Raw genomic sequence first — 18,329 nt, forward strand, 5'->3', positions numbered from 1 at the left:
TATTCCCCAAAATGGTAAACTAAAAAGTACTTCTGGCGCCGCAAAAAAAAACACTCTATGCATCCCCGTACAGCTGCAGGGTCACATGTCAATGTGGCCTTGTAGCTGTTGCAAAACTATAACTCCCATATATTAAATATTTTACCATTTTTTGCTTCAAAATTTTTTTTCCCTATTTTCCTCCTCTAAAACCTAGGTGCGTCTTATAGTCCGAAAAATACGGTAATTTTTTTGTTAAGAACAGTTGGTATGTCTAAGTCTTGAAGCAAACTAGTCAGATGCGCAGTAATAGACAGGAGCAGGCAAGGGCTGTGATTTTGAGCTCCAACTCTGCCTGTTGGAACTTATCACACATCTTGCCTGCTCCTTCCTCCCACCTGACAGTACACAGCCTACGTAGTATATAGAGTACCAAAACGATCATTAATCGCTCAAGAACAGTAAGGGCTAAAGAAAAAACAAAACAAAAACTACTGTGCTGGAATCAATGGAGCAGCACCTATTAAGAGGCTAAGAACTGGAGGTGGCGAAAGGTTCTTTTTAAGTTAAATATATAACAAATGGGTGACTATTAGCTGGAAAAAAAATAAGTACTAAAAACCGGACAGTAATACTAGAATTTTACCCCTGCTGGAAATGTCCTCCACTGGATGGGACACAGCTCTGCTTCCCACTAACTTCAACTGAGATCACTACAGATGGCCAAAGTACACTACTGAGAGGAACACTTACATTGAGCCCACTGCATGCCTAATAGAAGGGGGTGTATCTCCCCTTCCTCCCTCAGGATCATTTTGAGGGTTTTCTTAAAAGTATTCACAACCCTATGGATACAGGATAAATATGCTTTATGGCATAACCTCTTTAGTTTAGCCCCCTGTCATTTTCATTTTGATATTTTCATTTTAGTGAACAGTGTCCACAAGTGGTAGGTATTGCCACCAGGTCTCTGCTGTAAAAACACCGGGCACCCGGCTGCTATTGCACCTGCTCAGGAGCACCAAGTTTAAACACCCAACATATTATATTTATTTTTAGAGCGCCATTAATTCCATGGTGCTGTACTATTTGATACTATTACACAAGATATCAGGAAGGAGTTACTTATTAATGGACTATCCACTGTTGCAAGTAGTTCACACACACTAAATTACCGGTGCCTAGGACACTAGAGCACTGCAAGGCCACCATGCTTCCTAAAGGCACACTTTGTGCTGTTTTGTCTGGATAAAGAATGGGGGAAAAAAAATTTGCTAGACCTAATCATTGTATATTGTTAACCTATCCTAAGCATTGGCAATCTAGATGTCGTCCCAACCAGTGATCTGGAAAAGTTCCAGCACAGCTGAAATCTTAGTCTCCCGCTAAACAGCAAAATGAAGAGTTGGCAATGCCACAGACCCCTGCCAATTGGCAGAATAATCAGCTGCGTCATTTCAGTGAGCATTGTTTCCCCCCCCCCCCCCGTTATGATTTACAAGTGAATGAAATTGAAATGCAGTACTAGGCACGGTCTTTAACACAGACAGACAAAGCAGCGCTGACTGGCAAGAGCCTGTGTATTGGGCCACCAAAAATCATACCTTGGTTGCCTATCATACTTCTGGAAAACCCATTTAATGCTTGACTATAGAAAAAGCACTACAAGAATGGTCAATCCAATTTGCTATAATAGTCTCAAGATTTTACATTATTCTCAATAAATATTTAGTATATGTATGTTAACTTTATAAGTAAAGTTAGAACCTCGAGTGCAGTTGTCAGATTCCATCAAAAACTCTGCACAAAATTGCCCAGCATAGCAACTTATTCAGTCTGGTAAAATGATGGCAAGCCCAACAGAAGTCGGAAACCAAACAGATCACATAGTCAATAGTTGTCATAAACCATTATTATTTTAGGTTTTTTTTACTGCTCTTATCACAACGCCGATGTGAACTCAGTCTTATAAAAATGAAATCACTAAGCCAGGAGATTTATCTACAAATATTTATTATAACACTTGGATATAACTACAGGAAGCCCTTGGCACTGATAGAAAATATTGATTCACTGTTAGGTTACAAAAATTTATACATAGCAAAAGGTAAATGCTTTTTTACATAAAAATAATTACACTAAACAGGATCTCAAAAAGAAAACTTCAGTCAACTACACAAAATAGAAAAAAAAAAATTAAGACATTGCCTTTGTTATCCATACTTTAGGACACTGGGCTAGAACAATCACCTGCATTGCAGTAGAAAGAATTACGAGTTTTCCATGCATTGGCTTCAACAAAAAGCTAGGCTATTATGGTAACATTTTCTCTAAATACAATATACGCCTCAATTTTGAAAATGTCAAAAAACAAAAACGTCCTTTCAGGATTGTAACCAAACAAAATACCTGAACACTGTCTGTTAACATTTCAACAATTAGTAATATCTTTAGGCCAAGTAGACTGGACATTATCATCTATATCTGTACCGTCTACAGTTCACATTTGTATGGATTTTTTTTTATATTTTGTTGCTTTTCACTTTTTTTTTATTACTTTTTTTATATTTTGGAAGTGCAACTGTCAAAACAAAAATCACAATCAACTACAGAAATAGGGATGACCTACAGCAACAATGTAATACTATATATTCAATGCACCACTGTCATTTTGTTGATCATTGTTACCTAAGACTAACACTATTAATTAAGATGTGTTAACTTGGACCCATCACCTAAATACACTATGCAGGCAGCCATTTTATTAACAGTATTGGTATTTGCTCAGTTCGCCACAAAATTAGGAACCTTACTAACGTGTTAGGCATTGTTTACGTGACCAGACATGAGGTTCTTAGGATTTCGGGGGTTTTTGGCCAAAAATAGAGTGGGTCCCAGCAGATGGCAATCTGATCCTTCTTTTGGCAAAAAGTTATAGAAAAGAGAAGACCTACAATCTGGTAGGGTGAGGTCTTTGACCCAAATACTTTAGTAACACCACAAGTTCCCTTTGAATTGGTGGGCACATTCGCCATAGTTTTGGTTCAGTTCACAAACTGGCTGTCTCTATGGGATGTAGATGACTGGTGCACTAAATTTATAAAATGGAAAAGAATGGGGGGAAAAAAACGGAACTGAACACGGGTTTCCCTGATGCCCAGTAGATGTTTAAGAGCGTTTTTGAAAGGGTCAGCATTATATACACAAATGTTTTTGGGCCACTGACTCATTTCAAAATGGCAACACTTTATAGAAATCTAACATGTACCTGAAGATAATGGAAATAAAGATGATTGATGGAAATACTTGATATGAAAACCAAGTATGTACCTGCTGCCTTTCTACATCTGCTCCCTCCATTTAGGAAATGGGGGAGAAAAAACACTGATACCTTATAAAGTGCTTCATTTTAAAATGCCTGAGATCACAAAGTATGGGGGGAAATGCAAGAATATTGTTACTCGCTGCGGTATTACAACCATGTAAAGTAATGTCCGGTGGCTCAGTCAGATTTCTCTTAATGGTACACATCTGTATTAATCGATTATTCATGAAGGCTACTGCTTTTCATGCCGAGTCACTGATAAGATTTTATGTGTAAGAATTGAGCTGTTCTTTTGATCGTGACTGGATGTCTTGAAGTTCTTGTTCTTCTTTAGCTTTAATGTCTTGGTAGGCCTGCATTTTGCTTGCATCCTTTAAGTAGGCCCAATTAGAAGCCAGAACCATGAGGAAGTGGATCTGCAAGAGAAGGGTGAGCACGATGGCTAGTAAACGTGTCAAGAGGCAAAGCAAGCAGGTTATTAGAGTACTAAGAGTAGTAGTAGTAGTAGTTTAATAAAAATAAGAGTTAATAGGCTTTTGTAACCCTGTCGTGAACATTAATACCTTTATATTTAGGCATGCAATTGGTTTACTAGGGTTGGAAATAAAGGGTGAGGAAAGCAATTAAGGGCGTTAGGAAGCGGGAGTAAAAGGAGTCTAGAGGAAATGTCCGCCAGATGGTTAAAGCAACAAACCCCTCAAAACAAAGAAAAAGGATACAAATTATTTTATTTTGATGGTATATAAAAGGGATATTTATCAGACAGGCATGTACATAAGCGAGGGAAAACCTCAGTACATAGGAGCATAGGACGGATGGAAGGTGCCTGAATTATTCTTCATCTATCAATCAACCTGTGGAGGTAAAAACGTATACACAGAAGCATGCAGGCCACAAATTAGTGTTTATTGCCACTTTATTCAACTACAAAAATAGGTTATAAAAATGAATTTATTGCTAGTGCTTATATTCTTCTTTCAAACTTCCATGCCATGTATCCAGTGATATTTATGTCACACAGTACTTCCTCCTCTGCACTATTTCCTGTCACACATCAATTCCTCGTGTCGTCCTTGCTCGGCCGGCCAGGCCTCCATTAATTGCATATCAAATCATTGGTCTTGAATCTAGTGCTCAAGGGCCCATTAGCCTCACTTTTTGTCTGAGATCTGGCTAATAAATAATAATCTGTTACCAACATTTATTTGTACTGTACAAGTGCATTTTGCAAAAAGAAAAAAAAAAAAAAAAAAGTAAAAAAAATGCAACTACATCTGATTTTGGGCAATTAAGGACCAATTAGCTCTGTTATTAGTTAGTAATAGTTTGTACAAAAAAATACATAATCTGAACACATAGCTGTGGCAGTAATGAAGCTCCATCTGCCCTGATCATCCAACGTCAAGTGTATAAATGTACCGCTTGTAAGAGACGTTGGACAAGCAGAGAAGGCACGCATTACAGACATCATTCGACAGATGCCAAGTGGATGTGCTTTTCTTGAAGTAACAGAATTTAGCCAGATCTCATGGTTGTGATTTACATACAATATATTTTTTAATATTACTCTATGGTGCTATTGAGTGACACTTGCTATATACAAAAAGAAAAAAAAAAACATAATAATCATAGAAAATTGTAAATGCTAGACTGGGTTTAGTCCAGAGTGTCAGTGGTAGTTTAAGCTACAACAATGCAGTCTTTCTAATGCTGTGACTAAAACAGATTAGAATTTAGTGCAGCAATCCTCCCGACTCTTAAACTTCAAAACGGCATAGTTATATGTGGTTGCCATCATGTAGATCAGCTGGTGGAAAAGAACAAAATAAAAAGGAGTGTAAGATATGGCACTGGAATGCCGAAAGCAGCCTCGGAAATCACTCAATTTTATAAAGATCAGGGAAGTTTGATAGAGTTGGTGAGATTAGCCACAATTAAAGACCCACTCCAATGTGTCCTTCAAGATGAATTACTGGAAAATAGGTGACTGACATGGACCTGAAGAGTATTTCTGGTTCGGTCCTCATACCATTTTAGATAATTATTTATAGATTACTATTGTGGATGTATCACTGGTGGTGTGGATTTATAGAAATTAACATTTTTAGAATTTTTAGGTTTCAACTAATTTTTTTTTAAAGAAATGCACAAGAAAAGTAGATACCTCTAGGACTGATGCATTACTAGACATTCGTATTAATGCATCACAAAGGCTATCTTTTATTATGTAGTTTTAGATCTAGTGTATACTTATCCGTGTTGCTATAAAAACTATATCTTCAATGAGCGTTCAACCAATATATGGTAAACTCTTTCCTCGATTTTTGAAGACTAATCTTGGGTACACCATGACTTTGCTAGACTTCAGACATCTGTATACCTACATTATTTTATGGAAATGAAGTGTGTACAAAACCTGAATTTTCTACCCATAAATGCATGGCTTGTAAATACCACTTACAAAAATATAGCTGAACGAACATGAGTTTTATTTATAAGCTTGTGCATTTGTGGGCAGCCATTTTTATGAGGTGCTTAGTTTCCACTGAATACAACCCGTGTGAGTATACCTTGGACACGTCTAACGTCAACCTTTAATGTGCATAGAGAAGGCTTTTAGATGTACATAACCAATAATCTGTCATTCATACTCACCAGTGCAATAACAGTAGCACCTGCCCCAGCACAGGCCACAATGAAGAGGTGGTAGGACATGTAGAACTAAAAAAAAATACAAAATGAGACTAAATTAAGAATGAGAAATAAAAAACGTTAGATATTAAAAATACCTTTTATTCAAACTTGTTGCTTAGTTTCAGCAAAGGTTATTGTTGGTATAATGAAAAGTTCAACAATTTTCCAATACACTTTCTATATCAATTCCTCACGGTTTTCAAGATTGCTTGAAGATAGCTATTTATGGTCATCTTCCAGTGGATAAAAATCAGTCCATGGTCATGTGATGGACACACAAGGTGCACAGCATAGTAATCTGAGCGCTGTCGTATATTACAAGCCATGCACCTTGGTCATCTGTCCGTTACCTGACCATGGACTGATTTTTTTGTAAGCAAACAAATGAGAACAAGAGATCTAGAAAACCATAATGAACTGATACAGAAAGTGTATTAGAAAATTGTATAATTCTTCATTGCTTGAACAACTTCACATTTATTTGCTGAACCTGGGTAATTCCTTTAATACCCTCATAGATCATCCCCATTCCCAAGCTTGCCCCCACATGACTGAATATTTCTGCACTCTCCTATACACAAATGTGTTTCGTAGAATCTTAGTGGAGATCTATCTATCTATATACATTATATATATATATATATATATATATATATATATATATATTGTGTTCGTAGTGAAACTACTCTTTAACCAGATTTCATCTTATTTTACTCTTCAATAAGGGATTTCAGGATAGATACCTCATTGGTACTGCAGATGTTCCCCAATGCTGACCCGCAAGCTTTTCCAGGCAAGGCATTCCATGGAATTATACCTGTAAAGAAATAATAGTGTGAGCCCACCTTAAAACCCATGTATCATCTTTACTTTTAACACTATAGTTTCCCTGCCAGTGGTTCTGGTCTGGTCAGAGGATCAGAACCACCGACTGTAAAAGTGACAGAATGACTGATACAAATACAACACGCATCATTACTGCTTGTTTTTTTTTTTTGTTTTTTTTTTAAACATTCGTCAATGATGAAGCATGTACATTTGTCATTCTATCAATTTTTCAGCCGGTTTTTGTGATCCTGATCCTAGAATGGAACAATAGACCAAACAATTTCAATATGAACAAAGCCTTACAGTTAGTTTTTCTGATCCTACAACCAACAGGAAAACTGCAGTGTGAAACAATCTGAACTGAAGCAAACATAGAATCAACATTAGCAACACTAATATTAGATTATCAATTATTTCAGTTTTATAATTTTATTTTTGAGTGTCCTTATGTTTTTTTGCTCCTTTCTTTTGTCAGTTCCCTCTAGATTTCACAGATATCCAACTGTGTTGCTTTAACACCTCCTCATAATTCAGGGAAAATGACACTGAAATACCTCCAATACACAATATACTTCATTCCTCTGCATGCTTTATCTACACCATTTTGGGACAGCTTCAGGAGCTTTTAGGACATCACATTCTAAATCAATAGGCATTAATATGAAGTTTGCAGTTGAAATGGCTTCCACTCTTATGGAAGGGCCTTCTTTGGAGTGTGTGTAGAGGAATACGTGCCTGTTCACCCATTAGAGTATTTGTGAGGTCAGACACTGATACTGGATGAGAGAGCCTAACATTTTCCATGCTATTTTATCCCAAGGTGTTAAGGTCAGGGCCAGTCATTACTCATGCCTTTGTGGAACTTGCTTTTTGTATTGGGGCAGTGTCATACTGGAACAGAATCGGGCCTTCTCTAAACTGTTCCCACAAAGTTAGAAGCAAAAAATTGTATAAAATGTCTAGGTCCCAGTTCCAATAAAGGGAAATTCTTAAGAGTATGTGCAGTAATTGAAACCATGTCTGTTCTCTTTTTCTCAGGAAGTGACCTGACATCTGTTCATCACATGGAAATGCCACATCTCCATCCCATTAAAATGAACAAGACTAAGCCTCAGCATAGCCATGTAACCAATGGACATGATGTCAGTTCCTGAGAAGAAAGCAGCCATGTTTTTGCAGTCCTTCACAACCCTTTTAGGTTTTGGTATACTAAGGTCAACCCTTAAAATTCAGCCCTACATTATTATCCCTTCTCCTCCTCCAAAACCTCAGAGATAACACAATACGGTCAGTCAGGTGCATGCTGCTCATTGGCCCTGGAAAGCCAAGTCATGAAGCTCCTGTCACAGTTTTTGCGCGGATGTTAATGACAGACCAGGCTTAGTACTCTGCAGTTACTGATTTGTTGTAACTTTAGCATCCTATAAGACTATCGTCACACAGCGAAGGTCTGAGGACCAGCTGTGACTGGATGTGGATGCAGGGCTCTGTCATTCCATCATGGCTTCCTGCTGCTGATTAGACCCAGATGAATAATCCTAAAACAGTAGGGGGGCCATGAAATCTACGGCAAGGTCATGTAAGATGCAAGATTGTGCAAAGCCCCCATGGCTAGGTGCTTTGTGTTATACATCTGTGGCAATGGGACTGAATGAAGTCACTGAATTCAATGAATACCTTTGTCCATATAGTGTACCTGTATGAATAATGAAGTGGAAAATGGTGCCTTTCCCACAACTGAATCAACAATGTCAATATTCATAATGAAAGGTAGGAAAAGACTCAACATATTCATTTTTACTACAGGATTGCTACAACTAGTAGACCCCAAGAGAGGTCTAGGAATAGAATAAAACTGGCATACCGTACTGCCGGATGTCCACACATATCTGGTCCGCTGTGGTAGTATAATTTACAGGCAGTCCTTTGAGAACTTCACAAGATGACCAGATGTTGTAAAACATGAACACAGGAACGGCAGAAAAGCCAAACACTCCAAGCCAGGCCACCCCCAAAATGTAGGTAAGAAACACAAACTGGTAAGAAAAGAAAAACAGTGAGAAAATAAGTATTCTTTAATATCTTATTAAACATAAACACACATTTCTTATTGTTTCTTATCCATCCACATATTCCTGACATATAAAGCTAAATATTAATGCTACCATTGTGTTTTTGCATGGCACACCTAAGACAAAGGTCACTGGTGACATAACACAATGATATGACCTATTGGTTGTAAGAGATGCATACTGTGGCAGATGGAGTCCTTTCACTTATTTTAATCATTTTATAGTGTCATTTTTTACATCTGTATGTATGGAAAAAAGTGTATAACATGGTGATTTCTGATTCTAGGAATCCTTGCTCCCCCATGGCTCCTCTGCACAGTATATAGAATAGTATATTAGAGCCGCATGGAAGCAAGGACTCCTAGTATCGTAGATCACTAGGATGCTCGGAGTCGGGTCTGATCGGGATGTACAGACAGGCTCATATTCCCATATGTGCATGAAGCTAAAAGGTTTTGTTGGGGTAGTGAGTTCCAGATTATGAGGGATGCACAGCAGAAATCTTGGCGATTGTGGTGGAGCAGACAAGATGAGAGCGAAGAAAGATTCTGTGGAGACATGAGATCATGTGTGGGAAGATATTGGAAAATTCTAATAAGGGACAGGTTGTGTAAATAATGGTTAATATTTTTAGACCAGTAAGGATTTAATCCATAGTTCTGGAATTTTCATGGCAAATTAAGTGCAGCATGCTACACTATTCTCGCTTTCAAACGTGGTACAAAATTATAAGAAAGGATCACAGTGCATGTTAACAGAGCCTAAATAATGCTAAAAAACAAACAAAAATCAGTCTATTTTTTGTTGCCTAGATGGTATACAAAAAAATAGGGAGATTCAGTGACTGTATTAGTCACCTGAAGCAGGGTATAAATACTGTATCCTGAACACATATTTAACCTGTGCAAGCTATGGGTACACTTAAAGGGGGTATCCAGTTTGTACAATTGATGACCTATCCTCAGGATTAGATATGCAGGGGTTCGACACCTGAGACCCACACAGAACGCCGGTACCAAGGCAGCAGGAAACAGCCACGCTGCTCTCTTGCCGTACAAACTGTTGAAACGAGTGTAAGTACTTCAGTGCTGCCCCACAGACTTCCATGCGGCAACCTCAGTATCAGTGATCTGCTATTGTTCCCAGTGTTGGACCCCTGTAGATCGAATATTGATGGCCTATCCTGAGGATAGGCAATCTCTCTTAGAAACTGGATACCTCTTTAATGCCCATATCCTACTACGGTAGTTATTGACACAAAAAACATACAGGAAAAACAGGATGATTGAATGACCATCATTGTATGCTTCCACTAGCATAGACAGATATTATAACATTGGGTTAGCATCCCTTTGGACTAACTCCATGGATTTTTACTAGATTTTTCTTATGAAACACTATACACTGTATGAACTATATACTGAAGGCTGAATGAAGCAATGTTGTCCTATTCGTGCATATTCTCACCATTCCACTGATGCATCGTCCACAAGCCGTGGTTTTAAATTCACTGTGCATTTCCTTCACTGCGCTGGTAGTGTAGAAACCCTCTGCCAGCAGAATGATTCCATACAAGAAGAAGAAGGAAGCAATTCCATAGATCACGTACTGCATTAACTGGATTCTGGAATACAATACATCGCCTCATTTCATTGAGTGTCACATAAGGTAGCTAAAATCCATTTACAATCACTTTTACAGGTGGGAGCCACATGGTATTTTTGTGTGCAATAGATTGCTGGTGCGTGCAGGGAGTGATCTCACAATCCATTGAGAAGCATTACAAGTGCATTGTGATCTTAATACATTTGTGATAGCACTAACACAAAGTATGCAACTATTTTACATTTGCTGCAGTAGCCGTGATAAGCAATATAATCCCATAACTAACAGACATCTAGACTTTCTTCTTCCTTATTCCACTTCAATTGGCTATGTGAATTGTAGCAGAATAGTAAACACGTAGTCTCCTGTATTGTTAGAAGTAGAAGCCCAGTTGTGTTACTCGTAGCCGAGCACTGCTCCTAACCGCCGATCCCAGTGTTTAACGTATGTGATCAAAAGATCGCAGGATAAAAAGGGTTTTTACTTTGCAAAAAGTTGTAAAACTTGAACTATACAAATTTGGTATCAATTTAATCATATTGACCCACAGAAGATGGTAAATGTCGCAGAATTTATAGCATTAAAAAAAAAAAAAAAAAAAAAAAAAGGCGATGGCTGTTCTTTTCTTTATTCCTTCACAGAAGTTAATAAAAATAATCAATGATGTATATCTATCCCAAAATAGTACCACTAAACAGTACTACAACAGAACAAGCCCTCACACACAAGGGAAAAATATAAAAGCCACAGTTAAATGGTTTGGTCAATAAAGTGGCAAAGGTCAATGGCTAACCGCAGCTAAGAGAGGAACATTACACTGTGTCCAGTAGACAATCGTCTAAAAACACCTTCAAAGTTTTTCAGCCTCAGTGGAGGAAAATCCCCATAAACATACGTGTCCATTGCTCTAACTATGGGAGTCCATGGACAGTAAGAATGTTTGATAACTTACACACTGCAAGGCCTGGTGTAAATCAAATAGGGATTAATAAACTTGTCTACTGTGACACTCCCCATGCAGCAGGACTGAGATCTTACAGGTACGGCAATTGTACAGTTGTGTATAGCTAGCCCCACTGCTACGGTTTTATATTAAACAGATCTGTTATGTGGACCTACCATATAACTGCAAAAATAAAGGGGTTCAATAATAGAAGTGTCAATCCTCATCATTCCCTTTACTACAATCATACTAGGCCTCCTAGGTTATGAGGACTTCCTACGTAGCATTCCATTATTACCATGTGCCAGAAAAGAAAATGGAAGATTTTGTTGGATATATCACAGTCTACCAGGTCATAGAAAGTGTTGGAACTTAAAAGTCTTCTTTTAGGTGTACTAAGCTTTTTATAATGGAATGCTTTACTTGACATTAGAGGGCTTTTATCTGAATCTTAATCTATCCTCATCTTACCCAAATTGTAACAAAAAAAAATTAAATTAGCAAATAGAAATAGTGCCTTAGTAATGCTGGTAAATGGTCCATGAAACCTCCATGTTAGTGCTTGGCCACCCCTAGTTACATCCTTCTGTAATTCTCTTCTGTCCAGTCCAGCATGCAAAGTCTATGCTGCTATTTTATAAGATTGGTGCTGCTATGGCATGTGCTGTCAGACTGTCCATGTGAGGCTAACAACTGGACTTTGGGCTTGTGGGAAGTGTCATTTTAAAGGGGTTATTCTGTTTCTAATATTGATAGTTTATCCTTAGGGTCTGACAGCTGAGACCCCTGCAGCTGAGACACTACTGCTTCGGGATAGCGCAGCTCCCACTGTTGTTGACATACCGGGAGCCATGCTGAACACTCAACGTACAGTTTATAACAGCAGCCTTATAGACTATAGCACTGACTCACTGAAGTCTATGACCTACTGAAATGTCTACAACAAGTCTTCCATGTGTGACTATACCTTTACAGGGAGGAATACATTTACTGTTTTGGGAAGTGAACATTTCTTGTCACAGTACTCTGCTTTAAATCATTGACTTTCTATGATTTTGTGGTCTGTGGTGTAAGGATGGTTGGCCTTTTGGTATATATACTTACACTTCAGAAAGAAGAGCATGGTCACTGGGATTCGAAGAAAAGTGCTGTTCAAGGATGGATACTGTGCCAGTGAGGGCCACATGACCACAGCCGCAGAAGAGGGCCACTCCAGAAAAGCACAGAATAGTCGCCACCAGTGAAGCATATGGAACTCCTCCCAAGCACTTAATGCAGCATTCAAAGCAACCTGTACATAGAGAAAGACAAGAGTCAGTAAGGCTTTTGACTACTTCACACAAGTGCATACAGCAGCTATTGTTGCAAGCTATGCTGCAGCTGCAAGTAGTCTCCCCCTGTTAAGAAACTAGGTCATATGAACAAAGGATGCAATATAGGAAACACATAAAAAAAAAAAACCCTTGAGAAACTCCAACAAGATAGCACTGTGTACATGGGGCAGATCCATTCCCAGTCAGGTCATCCACATGTTTAAATTGCCTTTTTGTGCTTGTGGAAAGCAGCTGAGAGCACGTTCATTTCCCACCACATAAATCTCGCAAACTAGCAGGCGCGATGTACGCATGGCTTAATAAGCACAAAATAATTCATTGTAGAAGAGGTGGTGGCAGACAAAGCAACACAAGGTGGCAGAACACAGTGTGCAGCCTGACATTAATATTCTGCCTGGCGGCAAATGAGATGAACTTCTAGGACTTGGTATTCTTCAGGGATATTCACACTGTAAATCTGACAGTCTCAAACAGATTTGTAAGAACAATACATCCATCTATCTCAAAGAAGCTCTGGATTCAAATACAACAGTACGGTAAAAAGGAAAATGGGACAACTTCTAATAAAGGTTCTCCGATGGGGTGATTGCTAGGCTACCATCTCCGCCAAGAACATTCGACTGCCACCATCGTGATACAGAGTACATTTCAATGATAAACTCCATACCTAGGTTTTACATGCATGTAAATTTGCAGAAAGACAATTTTGAGATTGCTAATGAGGCAGCTGGTGCACTAGGGGCGGGGCTCCGGCCTCAGGAGCACTGCTTTCCCTGCTCAAATAGGACAGGTCATGTCATAACAGTGGGAGGATCAATGGGGGTCTGAGTGGCAAGAGCAGTGCTCCAGTGAGCTGAACACCTTCTCCCAGTGCACCAACTCCTAAATTTGCATTAGACTTCAAAGTTGTTTTTTCTCCTAATCTAAAGCGTGGCAAACAATACACCTTTGTTTTGTATCACTGTAAGGGCGGGTTCACACCTGTGCCCGGTCACCGCTTTGTGGGTTTCCGTCTCCTGCCTACAGAAGATGGAAACCCGGCAGAGAGTGTCCGCCTGTGAGCGATTTGTGCTCTACGCAGTGAAACCTTTTTATTAATCGGACACAAAGTCCTGCTTGTCTGACTTTGTGTTCAGTTAAAAAAAAAAAAAAAAAACAGTTTTGCCGCGGAGACCAGAAGACGCTCACGCGCGGACATTTTGCAAACCCATTCAAATGAATGGCTTTGAAAAGTGACTGCCGGTTTCAGTCTCCTGCCCAGTTTCTCAGGCAGAAGATGGAAACCTGAAAGCAGAGACCAGGGTGCAGATGTGAACCCGCCCTAAGGTGCTCTATAACATGGTGGTGACAGATGACTATACTAAGGCTATGTGGCCACTAGCAGTATGATGTGCTTAGCATGTGGAGAGTAAAATGCATAAAAAGTTTGAATCCAATATTAATTCATATTACCAATTTATTTTGGCCATATTGCCTGTTTCATACCGATAAGACAGAACAACAGACCTCTTCTCTAGGCCTGAGGCCGCAAAATTGGATCAATAGGGACCCATCTAGAATACCCATTAAGCTGGAAATATTGACTACTGTACATACACAGGCTCTCCTGACCTTGTTGTTCACTTACTGCCCATGATATAATGTCATCCATCCTGTTGGTGACTCAATATATACTTTCTGTAGGAATAAAATCATCCTATATTCTATGGATTTAGGAATGAATAATGTAAGGCCTTTCACATTGAATAAACAGTTAACTATGACTAACGCACAATGTTTTATACATTTCTGGAATATTCACAATGAAAAATAGGAGAGAGGGGAGATTTTGCTCTTTTAGAACTAATAAACTGCAAACAAGTAAACCAAAGGATTAACAAGATTTAGAAACATCATAAACTGGTGCATAACAAAATAAATCACTAGTCTCTGGAAAATTATTAAAAAGCTCCAATGGCAACGGCTACTGTAAGGATACAATGTGCTGGACAGAGTAGCCGGAGCGGGTCACATTCCCAAATACATGTCCCCCTACAATGAAACATTCTATATAGCCATAATAACATGGGTGATCCAACAGCTGAACAGTGTCTGCCGCTGCATGGATAAGACGGGTCATGTAAATATCAGTTAGCTAAAGCAAATATTTTACCATGGGAAGCATTCCACAGCCAATGGTAGCGGAGATGTCCCCTTCATTTGTCACAGAGTTCATTCTCGTGTGTTCTAAGGAGACTTTACCACTGTCTAAACTATTTCTTAACATTTCAGTGAAGTCAAATACACTGCATATATTACTCAAGGGCTCTACTGTATGTTGGAAGCTACTACCATATTAGCAAGGTGGAAAGTTTTCCACCAACAATACCAATATAAAAGTAGGTTCTCCGGTATAGAGGCAAAATATATGAAATTGTCAACAAGAAGTTGGTTCAAGGGGTTAATAGGGTTTTCGATCCCTAAGAGAAGAAAGTCCATTCTTCAGGATCCTTATTGCTAGCCCAGATTGAGGAGATGGAGGTTACAAAGAGCGCCTCTCACTATAGAGAACCTGTCCTGTATTGTACAAACAACATGGATTGGATGGGCACAGGGCAAAGCTTAGTTTCCCTTGTGCCCATCCCAAGTTGCCACTGACTGTTCCAGCCTGAGGTCACTTTGTTTTCAACTTTTTGTCTATGAGGCTTTTCAAAAATGTATATGTAATATATGTATACCATGTGTAATAATGCAATGAGCACTACCTACACAACCATGTCACTTATTAGAGACAATCTACTTGGAGGTGCACAGAAAATAGCACATGAATACATCCTCAATAAATCCAGTAAAAAAAAAAAAAAAAAAAAAAAAAAAAGTCTGACTCTAAGCATGGTATACTATAAATGACTGAGCTGCATTTAGGACTAATATAATCCATAGATTACCAGCACACAATAGGGGATTTAACTGGTATGACTGGAAAGTTAGCGAGATGACACAGAGACAAAGCGAGCAGCTAAGCTATTGGACAATCCAGAGACAGATGTGGGTCAGCTCAGCTTGTTACAAGGGAATATCTTCCATATGGTACTATAGGAACTTTTTTATCCATAAATATTATTTATGAGTGAACACAGGTTGATTGCAAAAAACAAAAATAAAACAAAAACCAAACCCATACTCCCCTGTTACTGGCACTCTAGAGTACCCTGCCACGGGACCTGACAGCCCTGGGGTTTGTTTTGGTGGAAGTCCCCTCCACACGTGACCCTTGAGGCAACCTTAGGAGAGGACCAGGGATACCACAAGTGACGTCCTGTGTCCTTTTCTTAGGGCACTGACTAACCTCAGTGTTCACATATTCCTACCCCGTTGGAACAAGTTCAAATTTTAATAAATTTGCCCAAGTAACTTAAATTTTTGTTAATTTCAAGGCCAGATTGAAGCAGCATTTAAATAGGCATTTTGAAGACAATACCCAGCGGAGAGATTCTCATCAACCAGCATAAAAGAGACAGGGTCTGTGTCCCTGGATATCAAAACTTTGCAGATAACTGAATAGATAGGAAGCTCTGATAGAAGATTGCTTCTATCATGTATATATGTAATAAATAGACTACTTAACTACTTAGACATGGCTTTTTGAATACCTGTTCTATTAACCCTAACCATATTCCTGTCACATATGAAATCGGCATCATCTACTAATACTTAAAGGGGTTTTCGGGCCCCATATTGAATTGATCTTTAGAGGGTTGTCTCTAGGTCCAGGAATCTACTAGTGAACATGGGGTCTATGCAGTCCCACTACTATTCAAGTAATAGAAGCAGCACAGCAGCCCTATTCACTACATAGCAGTGGTTCCAGAGAACTACACGTCTGCTCCTATTACTTTAATAGTCGCAAAGCTGCATTCACCGCCCGTCCACTAGCAGACTGGAGGTGGAGAACAAACGACCTGTGTGGTGTCTGGGTGTCACACTCTGACAGATCACATACTAATGGAGGTCATACTAACACTATTTCCATGTCCGAAGTATCCTGTTTCCCCCGAAAATAAGACATCCTCCCTCCTTCACCTCCTGGACCACCTACAACCGGCAGTCATGACGACGCTCCGCTAAGGAAGCGCCGGCATGACTGCCGATTGTCCCCTGCTCCAGTCACTGCATAAGACATCCCCCGAAAATAACATAGGTCATATATTTTGTAAGAGAATTTAATATAAGACACGGTCTTATTTTCAGGAAAACAGGGGTAGTACTTTAGTAAGTAGAGTAGTAACTGTTAAAAAGCAGTTTCTTAGCTCTTAATGAAGACGTCCATACTGAGTATGTCTGTATTTACGGTTAGTCATATAGGGCTACGGCATGCAGGTAGTTGCTCTAACTGCCTGTTCCCATCATGTTCTCTCTCTACACCATGCTTATGCGTCTCCATATGAAAAAAGGTATTCCTTCCTTATCATATCCATAGCCTTTAGTAGGCCAAATGTGATCATAGAAAAGCAAATGTCTACTACACTATTCGGCCATCAAAAAGAAATTCTATGCAAAATTTTTTACTTTTAATACATTGACGTAAATTTGTAGAAAAAAGGCAAGTTTTAAAACTCTCATTTCACCCTCATACTAAGTATTATTGGGACAAAGAGTTCACTTACAAAAAAAAAAAAAAAAATGTGAACAAAACAGGTTGCGGACGCTTCCTTATACAGATTGGGCCACTGGACAAAGCCTGAATATTCAGAAGCCACAAATACACATGCTTCACAGCAACATGGCTTATACTGCTCTCTAGTCTTCAAAAGCCCCAGATTACATATTTTGCCATTTGTTGATACCCTTGCTTTTAATACAGCCATCTGGTGTCTAGAAAACAGTCTAAAATCTGTTTTCAGGTCTGAGGTCTTGAATAATTCAGCAAAACCATGCAATTTATTTTACAGACTTCATGGAAATGCAGAATAGGGTTTTCTTTATTTGTAGAGGGAAATTCCATCCGACTAATATTTCATATTCTGTAAGTGGGTCACTGTACCATTCATTACCACTACATAAAATAATGCAGTGTCTCCACAGTGGATAATACAGGACAATAGACATCGTTCTCTGCCCGTGCACACAATGTTACTAATTCATGGTTGGAAACGTCTGACCTAATTGTATGAAGTAGTATGGAAACCACACAATAATAACTACAACCTTCACTTAGTGGCAACATATTCTGCAATCCAGAAGACCAACAATGTGCAAACTCAACAATGAGGTAAATGGAGGGAGGACTCTGCTAATGTGAGCGTACAAAGGATGCAAGAAGAAAGTTAAAACACGTTAATAGTAGACCTAAAAGTGTACACAACTTTCTTGTAAACCATGAACTACATAGATTCATAACCACACTATTAACAGCCTTGGCATTCAGTATCACTATAGACATATATACAAGACTAAGGGAAGCAAGTCATGAAGACTGTCGACATTGAGCAGTTAATGGTTTGAATATTAACACATTTTCTATTTGTAGACATATCTTGAGTCCTGACTATCATTCATCTATCCTTTCT

At 38.9% G+C, this 18,329-nt stretch overlaps 1 protein-coding gene across 5 annotated transcripts in view; it reads right to left on the bottom strand.

The window, feature by feature from the left end:
• Positions 1–1,975: 1,975 nt before the first annotated feature.
• The window catches only part of GPM6B (glycoprotein M6B), a 105,606-nt gene continuing 89,252 nt past the window's right edge, over positions 1,976–18,329 (bottom strand). For 3 of the 5 annotated variants that reach the window (XM_075264979.1, XM_075264976.1, XM_075264978.1), the window contains 6 exons: positions 12,551–12,737; positions 10,366–10,522; positions 8,691–8,862; positions 6,742–6,815; positions 5,960–6,025; positions 1,976–3,720 (listed from right to left, as the gene is read on the bottom strand). In XM_075264979.1, coding sequence (XP_075121080.1) covers positions 3,571–3,720; positions 5,960–6,025; positions 6,742–6,815; positions 8,691–8,862; positions 10,366–10,522; positions 12,551–12,737 — 806 coding nt within the window. In that variant the 3' untranslated portion in view covers positions 1,976–3,570. Of the gene's footprint in view, positions 3,721–4,015; positions 5,112–5,959; positions 6,026–6,741; positions 6,816–8,690; positions 8,863–10,365; positions 10,523–12,550; positions 12,738–18,329 lie in introns of those variants that run through there. The other 2 variants (XM_075264977.1, XM_075264980.1) reach the window with 1 other exon arrangement.

This window comes from Leptodactylus fuscus, chromosome 2, assembly GCF_031893055.1.
Source record: "Leptodactylus fuscus isolate aLepFus1 chromosome 2, aLepFus1.hap2, whole genome shotgun sequence".
Lineage (NCBI taxonomy): Eukaryota > Metazoa > Chordata > Amphibia > Anura > Leptodactylidae > Leptodactylus > Leptodactylus fuscus.